Source organism: Hydractinia symbiolongicarpus, chromosome 12 (genome assembly GCF_029227915.1).
Source record: "Hydractinia symbiolongicarpus strain clone_291-10 chromosome 12, HSymV2.1, whole genome shotgun sequence".
In the NCBI taxonomy this organism is placed as follows: Eukaryota; Metazoa; Cnidaria; class Hydrozoa; order Anthoathecata; family Hydractiniidae; genus Hydractinia; species Hydractinia symbiolongicarpus.
Window position 1 is genome coordinate 3,874,068 of NC_079886.1, and position 15,933 is coordinate 3,890,000.

Consider the following 15,933-nt stretch of genomic DNA (forward strand, 5'->3'; position numbering starts at 1 on the left):
TGGGAGCAACCTAGCCGTTATCACACGCTGAAGAAATTGAGACAGTTTCAAAAACTACATTTCATTGACTTTCTAACGGTGTCAGCCCGTTTGAGTTATAACAGTTGGGTCACATTTTTGTACCAACATGTATTTAGCGATATTTTTCTGATATTACTAGGTTGCATCGCTTTTAACAGTAAAACGATTAACTGTAGGACTTTCTTGAACTGATTTTGGACTTTAACTTTATAAATGTGATAATTGAAACAATTGGAATCCATGCAATAACAATCTTCTTAAATTGGCATGATTGACGGAACTCAGCGATTACACTGGGCACTGTGGTAGCGCTTCATTTAAAAATGTAGATATGTAAGTCATTTTTTACTGTGGGGCCAGTCCTAGCCGTTATCGCACGCTGAAGAAATTGAGACAGTTTCAAAAACTACATTTCATTGACTTTCTAACGGTGTCAGCCCGTTTGAGTTACAACATTTGGGTCACATTTTCGTACCAACATGTATTTAGCGATAATTTTCTGATATTACTAGGTTGTATCGCTTTTGACAGTGAAACGATTGACTGTGGGACTTAATTGAACTGATTTTGGACTTTAACTTTATAAATGTGATAATTGAAACATTTGGAATCCATGCAATAACAATCTTCTTAAATTGGCATGATTGACGGAACTCAGCGATTACACTGGGCACTGTGGTGGCGCTTCATTTAAAAATGTAGATATGTAAGTCATTTTTTACTGTGGGGCCAGTCCTAGCCGTTATCGCACGCTGAAGAAATTGAGACAGTTTCAAAAACTACATTTCATTGACTTTCTAACAGTGTCAGCCCGTTTGAGTTACAACAGTTGGGTCACACTTTCGTAACAACATGTATTATGCGATATTTTTCTGATATTACTAGGTTGTATCGCTTTTGACAGTGAAACGATTGACTGTGGGACTTAATTGAACTGATTTTGGACTTTAACTTTATATATGTGATAATTGAGACAATTGGACTCCATAAAATAAAATTCTTCTTAAATTGGTTTGATTGACGGAACTCAGCGGTTAAACTGGGCGCTGTGGTAGCGCTTCATTTAAAAATGTAGATATATAAGTCATTTTTTACTGTGTGACCACTCCTAGCCACTATCGCACGCCGAAGAAGTTGAGGCATTTTCGAAAACTACATTTCATTGACTATCTAACGGTATCAGTCCATTCCAGTTACAACGCTTGGGTCACATTTTCGTACCAACATGTATTTAGCGATATTTTTCTGATATTACTAGGTTGCATCGCTTTTAACAGTGAAACGATTGAATGTGGGAGTTAATTGAACTGATTTTGGACTTTATCTTTATAAATGCAATAATTGGGAGAATTGAACTCCAAGAAATAAAATTATTCTGAATTTGACATGATTGCTAGAACTCAGCGATTACACTGGGTGCTGTGGTAGCGCTTCATTTAAAAATGTAGATATGTAAGTCATTTTTTACTGTGGGAGCAACCTAGCCGTTATCGCACGCTGAAGAAATTGAGACAGTTTCAAAAACTACATTTCATTGACTTTCTAACGGTGTCAGCCCGTTTCAGTTACAACATTTGGGTCACATTTTCGTACCAACATGTATTTATCGATATTTTTCTGATATTACTAGGTTGCATCGCTTTTAACAGTGAAACGATTGACTGTGGGACTTAATTGAACTGATTCTGGACTGTGACCTTACAAATGTGATAAATGAGACAATTGGATTACATGAAATAACATTCTTCTTAAATTGGCATGATTGCCGGAACTCAGCGATTAAACTGGGCGCTGTGATAGCGCTTCATTTAAAAATGTAGATAAATCAGTCATTTTTTACTGTGGGACCAATCCTAGCCGTTATCGCACGCTGAAGAAATAGAGACAGTTTCAAAAACTACATTTCATTGACTTTCTAACGGTATCAGTCCGTTTAAGTTACAACAGTTGGGTCACATTTTCGTACCAACATGTATTTAGCGATATTTTTCTGATATTACTAGGTTGCATCGCTTTTAACAGTGAAACGATTGAATGTGGGACTTAATTGAACTGATTTTGGACTTTATCTTTATAAATGCAATAATTGAGAGAATTGAACTCCAAGAAATAAAATTATTCTGAATTTGACATGGTTGCTAGAACTCAGCGATTACACTGGGCGCTGTGGTAGCGCTTCATTTAAAAATGTAGATACGTAAGTCATTTTTTACTGTGGGAGTAACCTAGTCGTTATCGCACGCTGAAGAAATTAAGACAGTTTCAAAAACTACATTTCATTGACTTTGTAACGGCGTCAGCCCGTTTCAGTTACAACATTTGGGTCACTTTTTCGTACCAACATGTATTTATCGATATTTTTCTGATATTACTAGGTTGCATCGCTTTTAACAGTGAAACGATTGACTGTGGGACTTAATTGAACTGATTCTGGACTGTGACCTTACAAATGTGATGAATGAGACAATTGGATTCCATGAAATAACATTCTTCTTAAATTGGCATGATTGCCGGAACTCAGCGATTAAACTGGGCGCTGTGGTAGCGCTTCATTTAAAAATGTAGATAAATCAGTCAATTTTTACTGTGGGACCAATCCTAGCCGTTATCGCACGCTGAAGAAATAGAGACAGTTTCAAAAACTACATTTCATTGACTTTCTAACGGTATCAGTCCGTTTAAGTTACAACAGTTGGGTCACATTTTCGTACCAACATGTATTTAGCGATATTTTTCTGATATTACTAGGTTGCATCGCTTTTAACAGTGAAACGATTGAATGTGGGACTTAATTGAACTGATTTTGGACTTTATCTTTATAAATGCAATAATTGAGAGAATTGAACTCCAAGAAATAAAATTATTCTGAATTTGACATGGTTGCTAGAACTCAGCGATTACACTGGGCGCTGTGGTAGCGCTTCATTTAAAAATGTAGATATGTAAGTCATTTTTTACTGTGGGAGTAACCTAGTCGTTATCGCACGCTGAAGAAATTAAGACAGTTTCAAAAACTACATTTCATTGACTTTGTAACGGCGTCAGCCCGTTTCAGTTACAACATTTGGGTCACATTTTCGTACCAACATGTATTTAGCGATATTTTTCTGATATTACTAGGTTGCATCGCTTTTAACAGTGAAACAATTGACTGTGGGACTTAATTGAACTGATTTTGGACTGTGACCTGACAAATGTGATGAATGAGACAATTGGACTCCATAAAATAACATTCTTCTTAAATTGGCATGATTACCGGTACTCAGCGATTACACTGGGTGCTGTGGTAGCGCTTCATTTAAAAATGCAGATAAATAAGTCATTTTTTACTGTGGGACCAATCCTAGCCGTCATCGCACGGTGAAGAAATTGAGACAGTTTCAAAAACTACATTTAATTAACTTTCTAACAGTGTCAGCCCGTTTGAGTTACAACAGTTGGGTCACACTTTCGTAACAACATGTATTTTGCGATATTTTTCTGATATTACTAGGTTGTATCGCTTTTAACAGTAAAACGATTGACTGTGGGACTTAATTGAACTGATTTTGGACTTTAACTTTATATATGTGATAATTGAGACAATTGGACTCCATAAAATAAAATTCTTCTTAAATTGGTTTGATTGACGGAACTCAGCGGTTAAACTGGGCGCTGTGGTAGCGCTTCATTTAAAAATGTAGATATATAAGTCATTTTTTACTGTGTGACCACTCCTAGCCACTATCGCACGCCGAAGAAGTTGAGGCATTTTCGAAAACTACATTTCATTGACTATCTAACGGTATCAGTCCATTCCAGTTACAACGCTTGGGTCACATTTTCGTACCAACATGTATTTAGCGATATTTTTCTGATATTACTAGGTTGCATCGCTTTTAACAGTGAAACGATTGAATGTGGGAGTTAATTGAACTGATTTTGGACTTTATCTTTATAAATGCAATAATTGGGAGAATTGAACTCCAAGAAATAAAATTATTCTGAATTTGACATGATTGCTAGAACTCAGCGATTACACTGGGTGCTGTGGTAGCGCTTCATTTAAAAATGTAGATATGTAAGTCATTTTTTACTGTGGGAGCAACCTAGCCGTTATCGCACGCTGAAGAAATTGAGACAGTTTCAAAAACTACATTTCATTGACTTTCTAACGGTGTCAGCCCGTTTCAGTTACAACATTTGGGTCACATTTTCGTACCAACATGTATTTATCGATATTTTTCTGATATTACTAGGTTGCATCGCTTTTAACAGTGAAACGATTGACTGTGGGACTTAATTGAACTGATTCTGGACTGTGACCTTACAAATGTGATAAATGAGACAATTGGATTACATGAAATAACATTCTTCTTAAATTGGCATGATTGCCGGAACTCAGCGATTAAACTGGGCGCTGTGATAGCGCTTCATTTAAAAATGTAGATAAATCAGTCATTTTTTACTGTGGGACCAATCCTAGCCGTTATCGCACGCTGAAGAAATAGAGACAGTTTCAAAAACTACATTTCATTGACTTTCTAACGGTATCAGTCCGTTTAAGTTACAACAGTTGGGTCACATTTTCGTACCAACATGTATTTAGCGATATTTTTCTGATATTACTAGGTTGCATCGCTTTTAACAGTGAAACGATTGAATGTGGGACTTAATTGAACTGATTTTGGACTTTATCTTTATAAATGCAATAATTGAGAGAATTGAACTCCAAGAAATAAAATTATTCTGAATTTGACATGGTTGCTAGAACTCAGCGATTACACTGGGCGCTGTGGTAGCGCTTCATTTAAAAATGTAGATACGTAAGTCATTTTTTACTGTGGGAGTAACCTAGTCGTTATCGCACGCTGAAGAAATTAAGACAGTTTCAAAAACTACATTTCATTGACTTTGTAACGGCGTCAGCCCGTTTCAGTTACAACATTTGGGTCACTTTTTCGTACCAACATGTATTTATCGATATTTTTCTGATATTACTAGGTTGCATCGCTTTTAACAGTGAAACGATTGACTGTGGGACTTAATTGAACTGATTCTGGACTGTGACCTTACAAATGTGATGAATGAGACAATTGGATTCCATGAAATAACATTCTTCTTAAATTGGCATGATTGCCGGAACTCAGCGATTAAACTGGGCGCTGTGGTAGCGCTTCATTTAAAAATGTAGATAAATCAGTCAATTTTTACTGTGGGACCAATCCTAGCCGTTATCGCACGCTGAAGAAATAGAGACAGTTTCAAAAACTACATTTCATTGACTTTCTAACGGTATCAGTCCGTTTAAGTTACAACAGTTGGGTCACATTTTCGTACCAACATGTATTTAGCGATATTTTTCTGATATTACTAGGTTGCATCGCTTTTAACAGTGAAACGATTGAATGTGGGACTTAATTGAACTGATTTTGGACTTTATCTTTATAAATGCAATAATTGAGAGAATTGAACTCCAAGAAATAAAATTATTCTGAATTTGACATGGTTGCTAGAACTCAGCGATTACACTGGGCGCTGTGGTAGCGCTTCATTTAAAAATGTAGATATGTAAGTCATTTTTTACTGTGGGAGTAACCTAGTCGTTATCGCACGCTGAAGAAATTAAGACAGTTTCAAAAACTACATTTCATTGACTTTGTAACGGCGTCAGCCCGTTTCAGTTACAACATTTGGGTCACATTTTCGTACCAACATGTATTTAGCGATATTTTTCTGATATTACTAGGTTGCATCGCTTTTAACAGTGAAACAATTGACTGTGGGACTTAATTGAACTGATTTTGGACTGTGACCTGACAAATGTGATGAATGAGACAATTGGACTCCATAAAATAACATTCTTCTTAAATTGGCATGATTACCGGTACTCAGCGATTACACTGGGTGCTGTGGTAGCGCTTCATTTAAAAATGCAGATAAATAAGTCATTTTTTACTGTGGGACCAATCCTAGCCGTCATCGCACGGTGAAGAAATTGAGACAGTTTCAAAAACTACATTTAATTAACTTTCTAACAGTGTCAGCCCGTTTGAGTTACAACAGTTGGGTCACACTTTCGTAACAACATGTATTTTGCGATATTTTTCTGATATTACTAGGTTGTATCGCTTTTAACAGTAAAACGATTGACTGTGGGACTTAATTGAACTGATTTTGGACTTTAACTTTATATATGTGATAATTGAGACAATTGGACTCCATAAAATAACATTCTTCTTAAGGTGGTTTGATTGCCGGAACTCAGCGGTTAAACTGGGCGCTGTGGTAGCGCTTCATTTAAAAATGCAGATATATAAGTCATTTTTTACTGTGGGACCAATCCTAGCCGCTATCGCACGCCGAAGAAATTGAGACATTTTCGAAAACTACATTTCATTGACTTTCTAACGGTATCAGTCCGTCTCAGTTACAAAACTTGGGTCACATTTTTGTACCAACATGTATTTAGCGATATATTTCTGATTAGGTTGCATCGCTTTTAACAGTGAAACAATTGACTGTGGGACTTAATTGAACTGATTTTGGACTGTGACCTGACAAATGTAATGAATGAGACAATTGGACTCCATGAAATAACATTTTTCTTGTACTCAGCGATTAAACTGGGTGCTGTGGTAGCGCTTCATTTAAAAATGCAGATAAATAAGTCATTTTTTACTGTAGGATTAATCTTAGCTGTTATCGCACGCTGAAGAAATAGAGACAGTTTCAAAAACTATATTTCATTTTTTTTCTAACGGTATCAGTCCGTTTCAGTTACAACGCTTGGGTCACATATTCGTACCAACATGTATTTAGCGATATTTTTCTGATATTACTTGGTTGCATCGCTTTTAACAGTGAAACAATTGACTGTGGGACTTAATTGAACTGATTTTGGACTGTGACCTGACAATTGTGATGAATGAGAAAATTGGACTCCATGAAATAACATTCTTCTTAAATTGGCATGATTGCCGGTACTCAGCGATTACACTGGGTGCTGTGGTAGCGCTTCATTTAAAAATGCAGATAAATAAGTCATTTTTTACTGTAGGGCCAATCCTAGCCGTTATCGCACGCTGAAGAAATACAGACAGTTTCAAAAACTACATTTCATAGACTTTCTAACGGTATTACTCCGTTTCAGTTACAACAGTTGGGTCACATTTTCGTACCAACATGTACTTACCAATATTTTTCTGATCTTACTAGGTTGCATCGCTTTTAACAGTGAAACGATTGACTGTGGGACTTAATTGAACTGATTTTGGACTTTAACTTTATAAATGCAATAATTGAGAGAATTGAACTCCAAGAAATAAAATTACTCTAAATTTGACATGATTGCTAGAACTCAGCGATTACACTGGGCGCTGTGGTAGCGCTTCATTTAAAAATGTAGATATATAAGTCATTTTTTACTGTGGGACCAATCCTAGCCGATATTGCACGCCGAAGAAGTTGAGACATTTTCCAAAACTACATTTCATTGACTTTCTGACGGTATCAGTCCGTTTCAGTTACAACGCCTGGGTCACATTTTTGTACCAACATGTATTTAGCGATATTTTTCTGATATTACTAGGTTGCATCGCTTTTAACAGTGAAACAATTGACTGTGGGACTTAATTGAACTGATTTTGGACTGTGATCTGACAAATGTGATGAATGAGACAATTGGACTCCATGAAATAACATTTTTCTTAACCCTATTCATACCGTGTCGCCGGGGTCTAACTGGTACCGTGCCGCGCTCTAACAGCACGGATGCCATAACTCTGGAACGACAAGTCCTTTTGATTTGAAATTTTGGATACACTTTATTTCACATAAAATGAATCCTTTGAGATAATAAAAAGCATATAAACTTACAAAATTATCCATAAAATGACCTGGGAGTAATCGCGGTCTGCCGAAAACAGTAAATATCTATGTCGTCCCTAAATCAACGGGACGGATGGAAAAAAATTGACAAAATAATATAACTTGGTTCTAGGCAAATAATATATACTAAATTACCCTAAAATCGAATTTGATTCAAGAAGACATTAGGCCTCCAAAATCTCTCATGAAAAAGCGAGAAATATGAAAAAATTTATACGGTCAAGTATGAATATTGCACGGTTGAGGTACATCACTATTGGGCCTACAACTGAATAAAAAATATTTTTCTTGATCTGAAATTCTGTATAAAGTATTCACAATACCTAATGAAACCACAAGAATCAGAAAAAGCTAAATTAGTCTGAAAAATTATCAAATAAATCAACATTTTCCAAAATTTTATACGAAAAAAGTAGGAAAATCAGGGTAAACGAAGTAAATTTCCATACTATATATCAGTAAAATATATAAAAAGCAGAGGAAATTTAGTAAAACTAGTTCCTAAAGTAGTAAAATAAAATAAAACAAGACAACTGGATGAAAAAAGTCAATTGCGCATTCCAAAGTTAGTCCATACAACTATGGCAAATACGGACAAGATGTTTCTGACATGTACTATTACCGCACGATTGACATAACGATTTTTGACTTAGTATTTTGTCTTGAGTTACACCATGTTCCATCCCTTCAATACAAATTTTGCATCTTCTTCTCCTTTCACCTACGGCGGGAAATCTAGCATTGACCGGTGTTGGGGTCACGGCATTCGGGATACCCATTGATGCAAGTGTCAATGCAATTTTCTGTTTGATGCCTGGCTTTAGGTTTGCCGGATCACGTTGCTTGACGAAAGGACCAACAAGACCGAAAACAAGGGACATTCCAAAATCAAAAGAATACTGTTTCAAAGGATCAATTTTATTATTCAGCGCGAATAAAGTAGATGAATTTACGCGTGCCATGTCGAGAATGTATGCGAATGCAACCATTGACCATTTTCGCGATTTGAATTTGCTGGTGTCAAACCCCATCCGTTGGTCAACTATATCTGTCCCACCTTTGGTAAAATCATAAAGCTTGTACAGCATAGCTTTGTTCTTCCCATCGTCAATAGTGGTGCTAAGAAAGGGTCTGTAGGTAGAAAGGATCATTACATTCTTTTTTTTTTGTCGAGGTACTAACAACATACGAACCCAAGATGAGATCGTTCTTGTCATCCCAATAAAATTCAGTCGAAAGGACTTCCCGCTCATCAACATTTTTGATATCCTTCGGTAAACCCCTTCTGTTTGCAATCAGGGTACCAATGCAAGTCACATGTTTTTCAGTGAGAATCCATGTCGCAAGGGTAAATGTTGTGTAAAGGCGATCAAATGAGATGTTTTTACCTTCGAGCTTTTGATTGCTGTCAAGTCGATTGATCAGATACGTGGTTACATTTTCTGTACCTGGACGGTAAAATTCACCATCTCCAGCTTGTGGTTTGCCTGAATATGGTGTAGTTACATATGTATACGGGTAGCGAGCAGAATTCAACGACTTGAAAAGTAGCCCGTACTTTGCAGGTTTATTTGGATTGTACTGTTTGAAGGCGACCTGGCTTCGCATAGGATACAGAGTTTCATCCAAGGACAAAAAGTCTGTTGCCTTCATAGATGTCATGCATTGCTCGTTGAACATTTCAAAAAGTTCTCGTGCAGCCGCAAAGCGATCTTGTTTCCAGCGTTCCGCACGTGTAGATTCGTCACCGAAACAAAAACACCGTAAAAGAAAAAAGAATCGGTTACGTGACATGGTTGCAGCAAATATTGGTGGTCCATATTTATCCGAAAAGAGTTTTAGGAGTGAGAAATTATTGAGGCTGAAAAGTCCCCTATACAACATCAATCCGACAAAAGCTTGAATCTCGTCGATTATCGTGATTTTCATAAACGACTGCAATTTTTCTTCCGAAAGCGATGCACGTAAGTTATTAATTTTTCTGTTAGTATTTTCTAGTATTAGTTCAAACATTTCTTTGGTAAAAAACATGTGAAATGCATCAACAGGTTCACAAGTATTTCTAGCCCTGGGCACTGGACCTGGTTTGTCTTTTATAACGTCAGCCCTTCTCTGTCGACCGATAATGTGTGGTTTCTGGTTTGAAAAGTTATATATAAGTGTTTTCTTTTTATCTTGTTTATTTTCAATGATCCCTTTCATTTTTTTTACCTTTTCAGGAATATTAATTGGCTGGTAGCTGGACTCATCTAGAGCAGATTCTATGGAATGGACTTTTCTTTGATAAGTTAGCATTCTTTTTGGGTAACGTGGGTTGGGGTTGAGTTCTTCATCAATATCGCTGTCGTTGTTCTGTACTACCATATTTTGCTCCTCATCAGACTCACCATGATCTTCCTCAGGAATTTGTAAGTCTAAAAGTATAATTGGAAATAAAGTATAATTGGTAATATATATATATATATATATATATATATATATATATATATATATATATATATATATATATATATATATATATATATATATATATATATATATATATATATATATATATATATATATATATATATATATATATATATATATATATATACAAAGTTATACCGTGAGAAATATAGAAAATGTGGCCTGCAAATATTGACCATGCACGGTTACTTATTTCTATTCAAAATTTGCAATGAATAAGCGTAAATATGGACAGCTTGATTAATTAATGATATACCTTCATTCTCATTTCCATTTAGATCATTTAGATCATCTTCATCATCAGTGTCGTCTGCGTCTTCATCGTTGTAGACAAATTGCAGGATGTCGTTTACTGCATCTTGAGCAGATATTTTTTGCCGTTTCATTATTATAATTTATTACTGAAATTGTAATGAATATATATAAAAACAGTTAGAAATATATTAGAAAGAGTCACTGAAACATTGGAAGAGCATATGCTTAATATTTTTGTGAAGATTTTGTATGTAAGAGTCGCCCGAAAACAACAAAAATCTTCAAAAATTTAATTTCTGACCGGTCAAAAAAAACCGTTAAAATTAGCAGCATTTTTTATTTAAATTCTTTTTTTTTACCAGAAACCGGTTCTAAATATAAAAAAAATAAAAGTCAGGCGGTTTCACAATGAACGGTGCCCCCCAAAAATAATGGCGGCTTTTTAAAAACCATATGTGCTGCAACAGCGCGGCACGGTATGAATAGGGTTAAATTGGGATGGCTGTCGGTACTCAGCGATTACACATCAGATCAGAAAAATATCACTAAATACATGTTGGTACGAATATGTGACGCAACCGTTTTAACTGAAACGGACTGATACTGTTAGAATGTCAATGAAATGTAGTTTTTGAAACTCTCTTCAGCGTGCGATAACGGCTAAGATTGGTCCTACAGTAAAAAATGACTTATTTATGTGCAATTTTAAATGAAGCGCTACCACAGCGCCCAGTGTAATCGCTGAGTTCTAGCAATCATGTCAAATTCAGAACATTGTTATTTCTTGGAGTCCAATTGTCTCAATTATCACATTTATAAAGTTAAAGTCCAAAATCAGTTCAATTAAGTCCTACAGTCAATCTTTTCACTGTTAAATGCGATACAACCTAATAATATCAGAAAACATCGCTAAACACATGTTGGTACGCATATGTGACGCAACCGTTGTAACAGAAACAGACTGATACCGCTAGAAAGTCAATGAAATGTAGTTTTTGAAACTGTCTCAATTTCTTCAGCGTGCAATAACGGCTAGGATTGGTCCCACAGTAACAAATGACTTATTTATTTAAGTTTTTAAATAAAGCGCTACCACAGCGTCCAGTGTAATCGGTGAATTCCAACAATCATGTCAAATTAAAAAGAATGTTATTTCAAGGTGACCAAATGTGTCATTTATTACATTTATCAGGTCAGATTGCAAAATCAGTTCAATTAACACCCACAGTCAATCGTTTCACTGTTAAAAGCGTTTCAACCTAGTAAAATCAGAAAAATATCGCTAAATACATGTTGTTACGAATATGTGACGCAACCGTTGTAACAGAAACGGACTGAAACCGTTTGAAAGTCAATGAAATGTAGTTTTTGAAACTGTCTTAATTTCTTCAGCGTGCGATAACGGCTAAGATTTGTCCCACTGTACAAAATGACTTATATATCTACATTTTTGAATGAAGCGCTACCACAGCGCCCAGTGTAATCGCTGAGTTCCGTCAATCATGCCAATTTAAGAAGGCTTTTATTGCATGGAGTCCAAATGTCTGAATTATCACATTTATAAAGTTAAAGTCCAAAATCAGTTCAAGTAAGTCCCACAGTCAATCGTTTCACTGTTAAAAGCGATACAACCTGGTAATATCAGAAAAATATCGCTAAACACATGTTGGTACGACAATGCGACGCAACCGTTGTAACAGAAACGGACTGATACCGTTAGAAAGTCAATGAATTGTAGTTTTTGAAACTTTCTCAATTTCTTCAGCGTGCGATAACGGCTAGGATTGGTCCCACAGTAAAAAGTGACTTATATATCTACATTTTTAAGTGAAGCGCTACCACAGTGCCCAGTTTAATCGCTGAGTTCCGGCAATCATCCCAATTTAAGAAGAATGTTATTTCATGGAGTCCAATTGTCTCAATTATCGCATTTATAATGTTAAAATCCAAAATCAGTTCAATTAAGTCCCACAGTCAATTGTTTCACTGTTAAAAGCGATGCAACCTAGTAATATCAGAAAAATATCGCTAAATACATGTTGGAACGAATATATGATGCAACCGTTGTAACAGAAACGGGCTGATACCGTTAGAAATTCAATGAAATGTAGTTTTTGAAACTGTCTCAATTTCTTCAGCGTGCGATAACGGCTAGGTTTGGTCGCACAGTAAAAAATGACTTATATATCTACATTTTTAAATGAAGCGCTACCACAGTGCCCAGTTTAATCGCTGAGTTCCGTCAATCATGCCAATTTAAGAAGAATGTTATTGCATGGAGTCCAATTGTCTCAATTATCACATTTATAAAGTTAAAGTCCCAAATCAGTTCAAGTAAGTCCTACAGTCAATCTTTTCACTGTTAAATGCGATACAACCTAATAATATCAGAAAAACATCGCTAAACACATGTTGGTACGCATATGTGACGCAACCGTTGTAACAGAAACGGACTGATACCGCTAGAAAGTCAATGAAATGTAGTTTTTGAAACTGTCTCAATTTCTTCAGCGTGCAATAACGGCTAGGATTGGTCCCACAGTAACAAATGACTATTTTATTTAAGTTTTTAAATAAAGCGCTACCACAGCGTCCAGTGTAATCGGTGAATTCCAACAATCATGTCAAATTAAAAAGAATGTTATTTCAAGGAGTCCAAATGTGTCATTTATTACATTTATCAGGTCAGATTCCAAAATCAGTTCAATTAACACCCACAGTCAATCGTTTCACTGTTAAAAGCGATTCAACCTAGTAAAATCAGAAAAATATCGCTAAATACATGTTGGTACGAATATGTGACGCAACCGTTGTAACAGAAACGGACTGAAACCGTTTGAAAGTCAATGAAATGTAGTTTTTGAAACTGTCTTAATTTCTTCAGCGTGCAATAACGGCTAAGATTTGTCCCACAGTAAAAAATGACTTATATATCTACATTTTTAAATGAAGCGCTACCACAGCGCCCAGTGTAATCGCTGAGTTCCGTCAATCATCCAAATTTAAGAAGAATGTTATTTCATGGAGTCCAATTGTCTCAATTATCACATTTATAATGTTAAAGTCCAAAATCAGTTCAAGAAAGTCCCACAGTCAATCGTTTCACTGTTAAAAGCGATACAACCTGGTAATATCAGAAAAATATCGCTAAACACATGTTGGTACGACAATGTGACGCAACCGTTGTAACAGAAACGGACTGATACCGTTAGAAAGTCAATGAAACGTAGTTTTTTAAACTTTCTCAATTTCTTCAGCGTGCGATAACGGCTAGGACTGGTCCCACAGTAAAAAGTGACTTATATATCTACATTTTTAAGTGAAGCGCTACCACAGTGCCCAGTTTAATCGCTGAGTTCCGGCAATCATCCCAATTTAAGAAGAATGTAATTTCATGGAGTCCAATTGTCTCAATTATCACATTTATAATGTTAAAGTCCAAAATCAGTTCAATTAAGTCCCACAGTCAATCGTTTCACTGTTAAAAGCGATGCAACCTAGTAATATCAGAAAAATATCGCTAAATACATGTTGGAACGAATATATGATGCAACCGTTGTAACAGAAACGGGCTGATACCGTTAGAAATTCAATGAAATGTAGTTTTTGAAACTGTCTCAATTTCTTCAGCGTGCGATAACGGCTAGGTTTGGTCCCACAGTAAAAAATGACTTATATATCTACATTTTTAAATGAAGCGCTACCACAGTGCCCAGTTTAATCGCTGAGTTCCGTCAATCATGCCAATTTAAGAAGAATGTTATTGCATGGAGTCCAATTGTCTCAATTATCACATTTATAAAGTTAAAGTCCCAAATCAGTTCAAGTAAGTCCCACAGTCAATCGTTTCACTGTTAAAAGCGATACAACCTGGTAATATCAGAAAAATATCGCTAAACACATGTTGGTACGACAATGTGACGCAACCGTTGTAACAGAAACGGACTGATACCGTTAGAAAGTCAATGAAACGTAGTTTTTTAAACTTTCTCAATTTCTTCAGCGTGCGATAACGGCTAGGACTGGTCCCACAGTAAAAAGTGACTTATATATCTACATTTTTAAGTGAAGCGCTACCACAGTGCCCAGTTTAATCGCTGAGTTCCGGCAATCATCCCAATTTAAGAAGAATGTTATTTCATGGAGTCCAATTGTCTCAATTATCACATTTATAATGTTAAAGTCCAAAATCAGTTCAATTAAGTCCCACAGTCAATCGTTTCACTGTTAAAAGCGATGCAACCTAGTAATATCAGAAAAATATCGCTAAATACATGTTGGAACGAATATATGATGCAACCGTTGTAACAGAAACGGGCTGATACCGTTAGAAATTCAATGAAATGTAGTTTTTGAAACTGTCTCAATTTCTTCAGCGTGCGATAACGGCTAGGTTTGGTCCCACAGTAAAAAATGACTTATATATCTACATTTTTAAATGAAGCGCTACCACAGTGCCCAGTTTAATCGCTGAGTTCCGTCAATCATGCCAATTTAAGAAGAATGTTATTGCATGGAGTCCAATTGTCTCAATTATCACATTTATAAAGTTAAAGTCCCAAATCAGTTCAAGTAAGTCCCACAGTCAATCGTTTCACTGTTAAAAGCGATACAACCTGGTAATATCAGAAAAATATCGCTAAACACATGTTGGTACGAATATGTGACGCAACCGTTGTAACAGAAACGGACTGATACCGTTCGAAAGTCAATGAAATGAAGTTTTTGAAACTGTCTCAATTTCTTCAGCGTGCGATAACGGCTAGGATTGGTCCCACAGTAAGAAATAACTTATTAATTTAAGTTTTTAAATAAAGTGCTACCACAGCGTCCAGTGTAATCGGTGAATTCCAACAATCATGTCAAATTAAAAAGAATGTTATTTCAAGGAGTCCAAATGTGTCATTTATTACATTTATGAGGTCAGATTCCAAAATCAGTTCTATTAAGTCCCACAGTCAATCGTTTCACTGTTAAAAGAGATTCGACCTAGTAAAATCAGAAAAATATCGCTAAATACATGTTGGTACGAATATGTGACGCAACTGTTGTAACAGAAACGGACTGATACCGTTTGAAAGTCAATGAAATGTAGTTTTTGAAACTGTCTCAATTTCTTCAGCGGGCGATAGCGGCTAAGATTTGTCCCACAGTAAAAAATGACTTATATATCTACATTTTTAAATGAAGCGCTACAACAGCGCCCAGTGTAATCGCTGAGTTCCGTCAATCATGCCAATTTAAGAAGACTTTTATTGCATGGAGTCCAAATGGCTCAATTATCACATTTATAAAGTTAAAGTCCAAAATCAGTTCAAG

General features: G+C 35.9%; 1 protein-coding gene across 1 annotated transcript; it reads right to left on the reverse strand.

Annotated features, from left to right (window-relative positions):
- Window positions 1–8,109: 8,109 nt before the first annotated feature.
- On the reverse strand, window positions 8,110–10,745 carry LOC130622372 (uncharacterized). Its single transcript, XM_057437829.1, has 6 exons — window positions 10,616–10,745; window positions 10,498–10,554; window positions 10,102–10,304; window positions 9,080–10,026; window positions 8,513–9,021; window positions 8,110–8,213 (listed from the first exon to the last, which is right to left on the reverse strand). Exons 1-6 carry the CDS (start codon window positions 10,743–10,745, stop codon window positions 8,110–8,112), a joined length of 1,950 nt encoding a protein of 649 aa, XP_057293812.1.
- Between the last annotated feature and the right edge of the window lie 5,188 nt (window positions 10,746–15,933).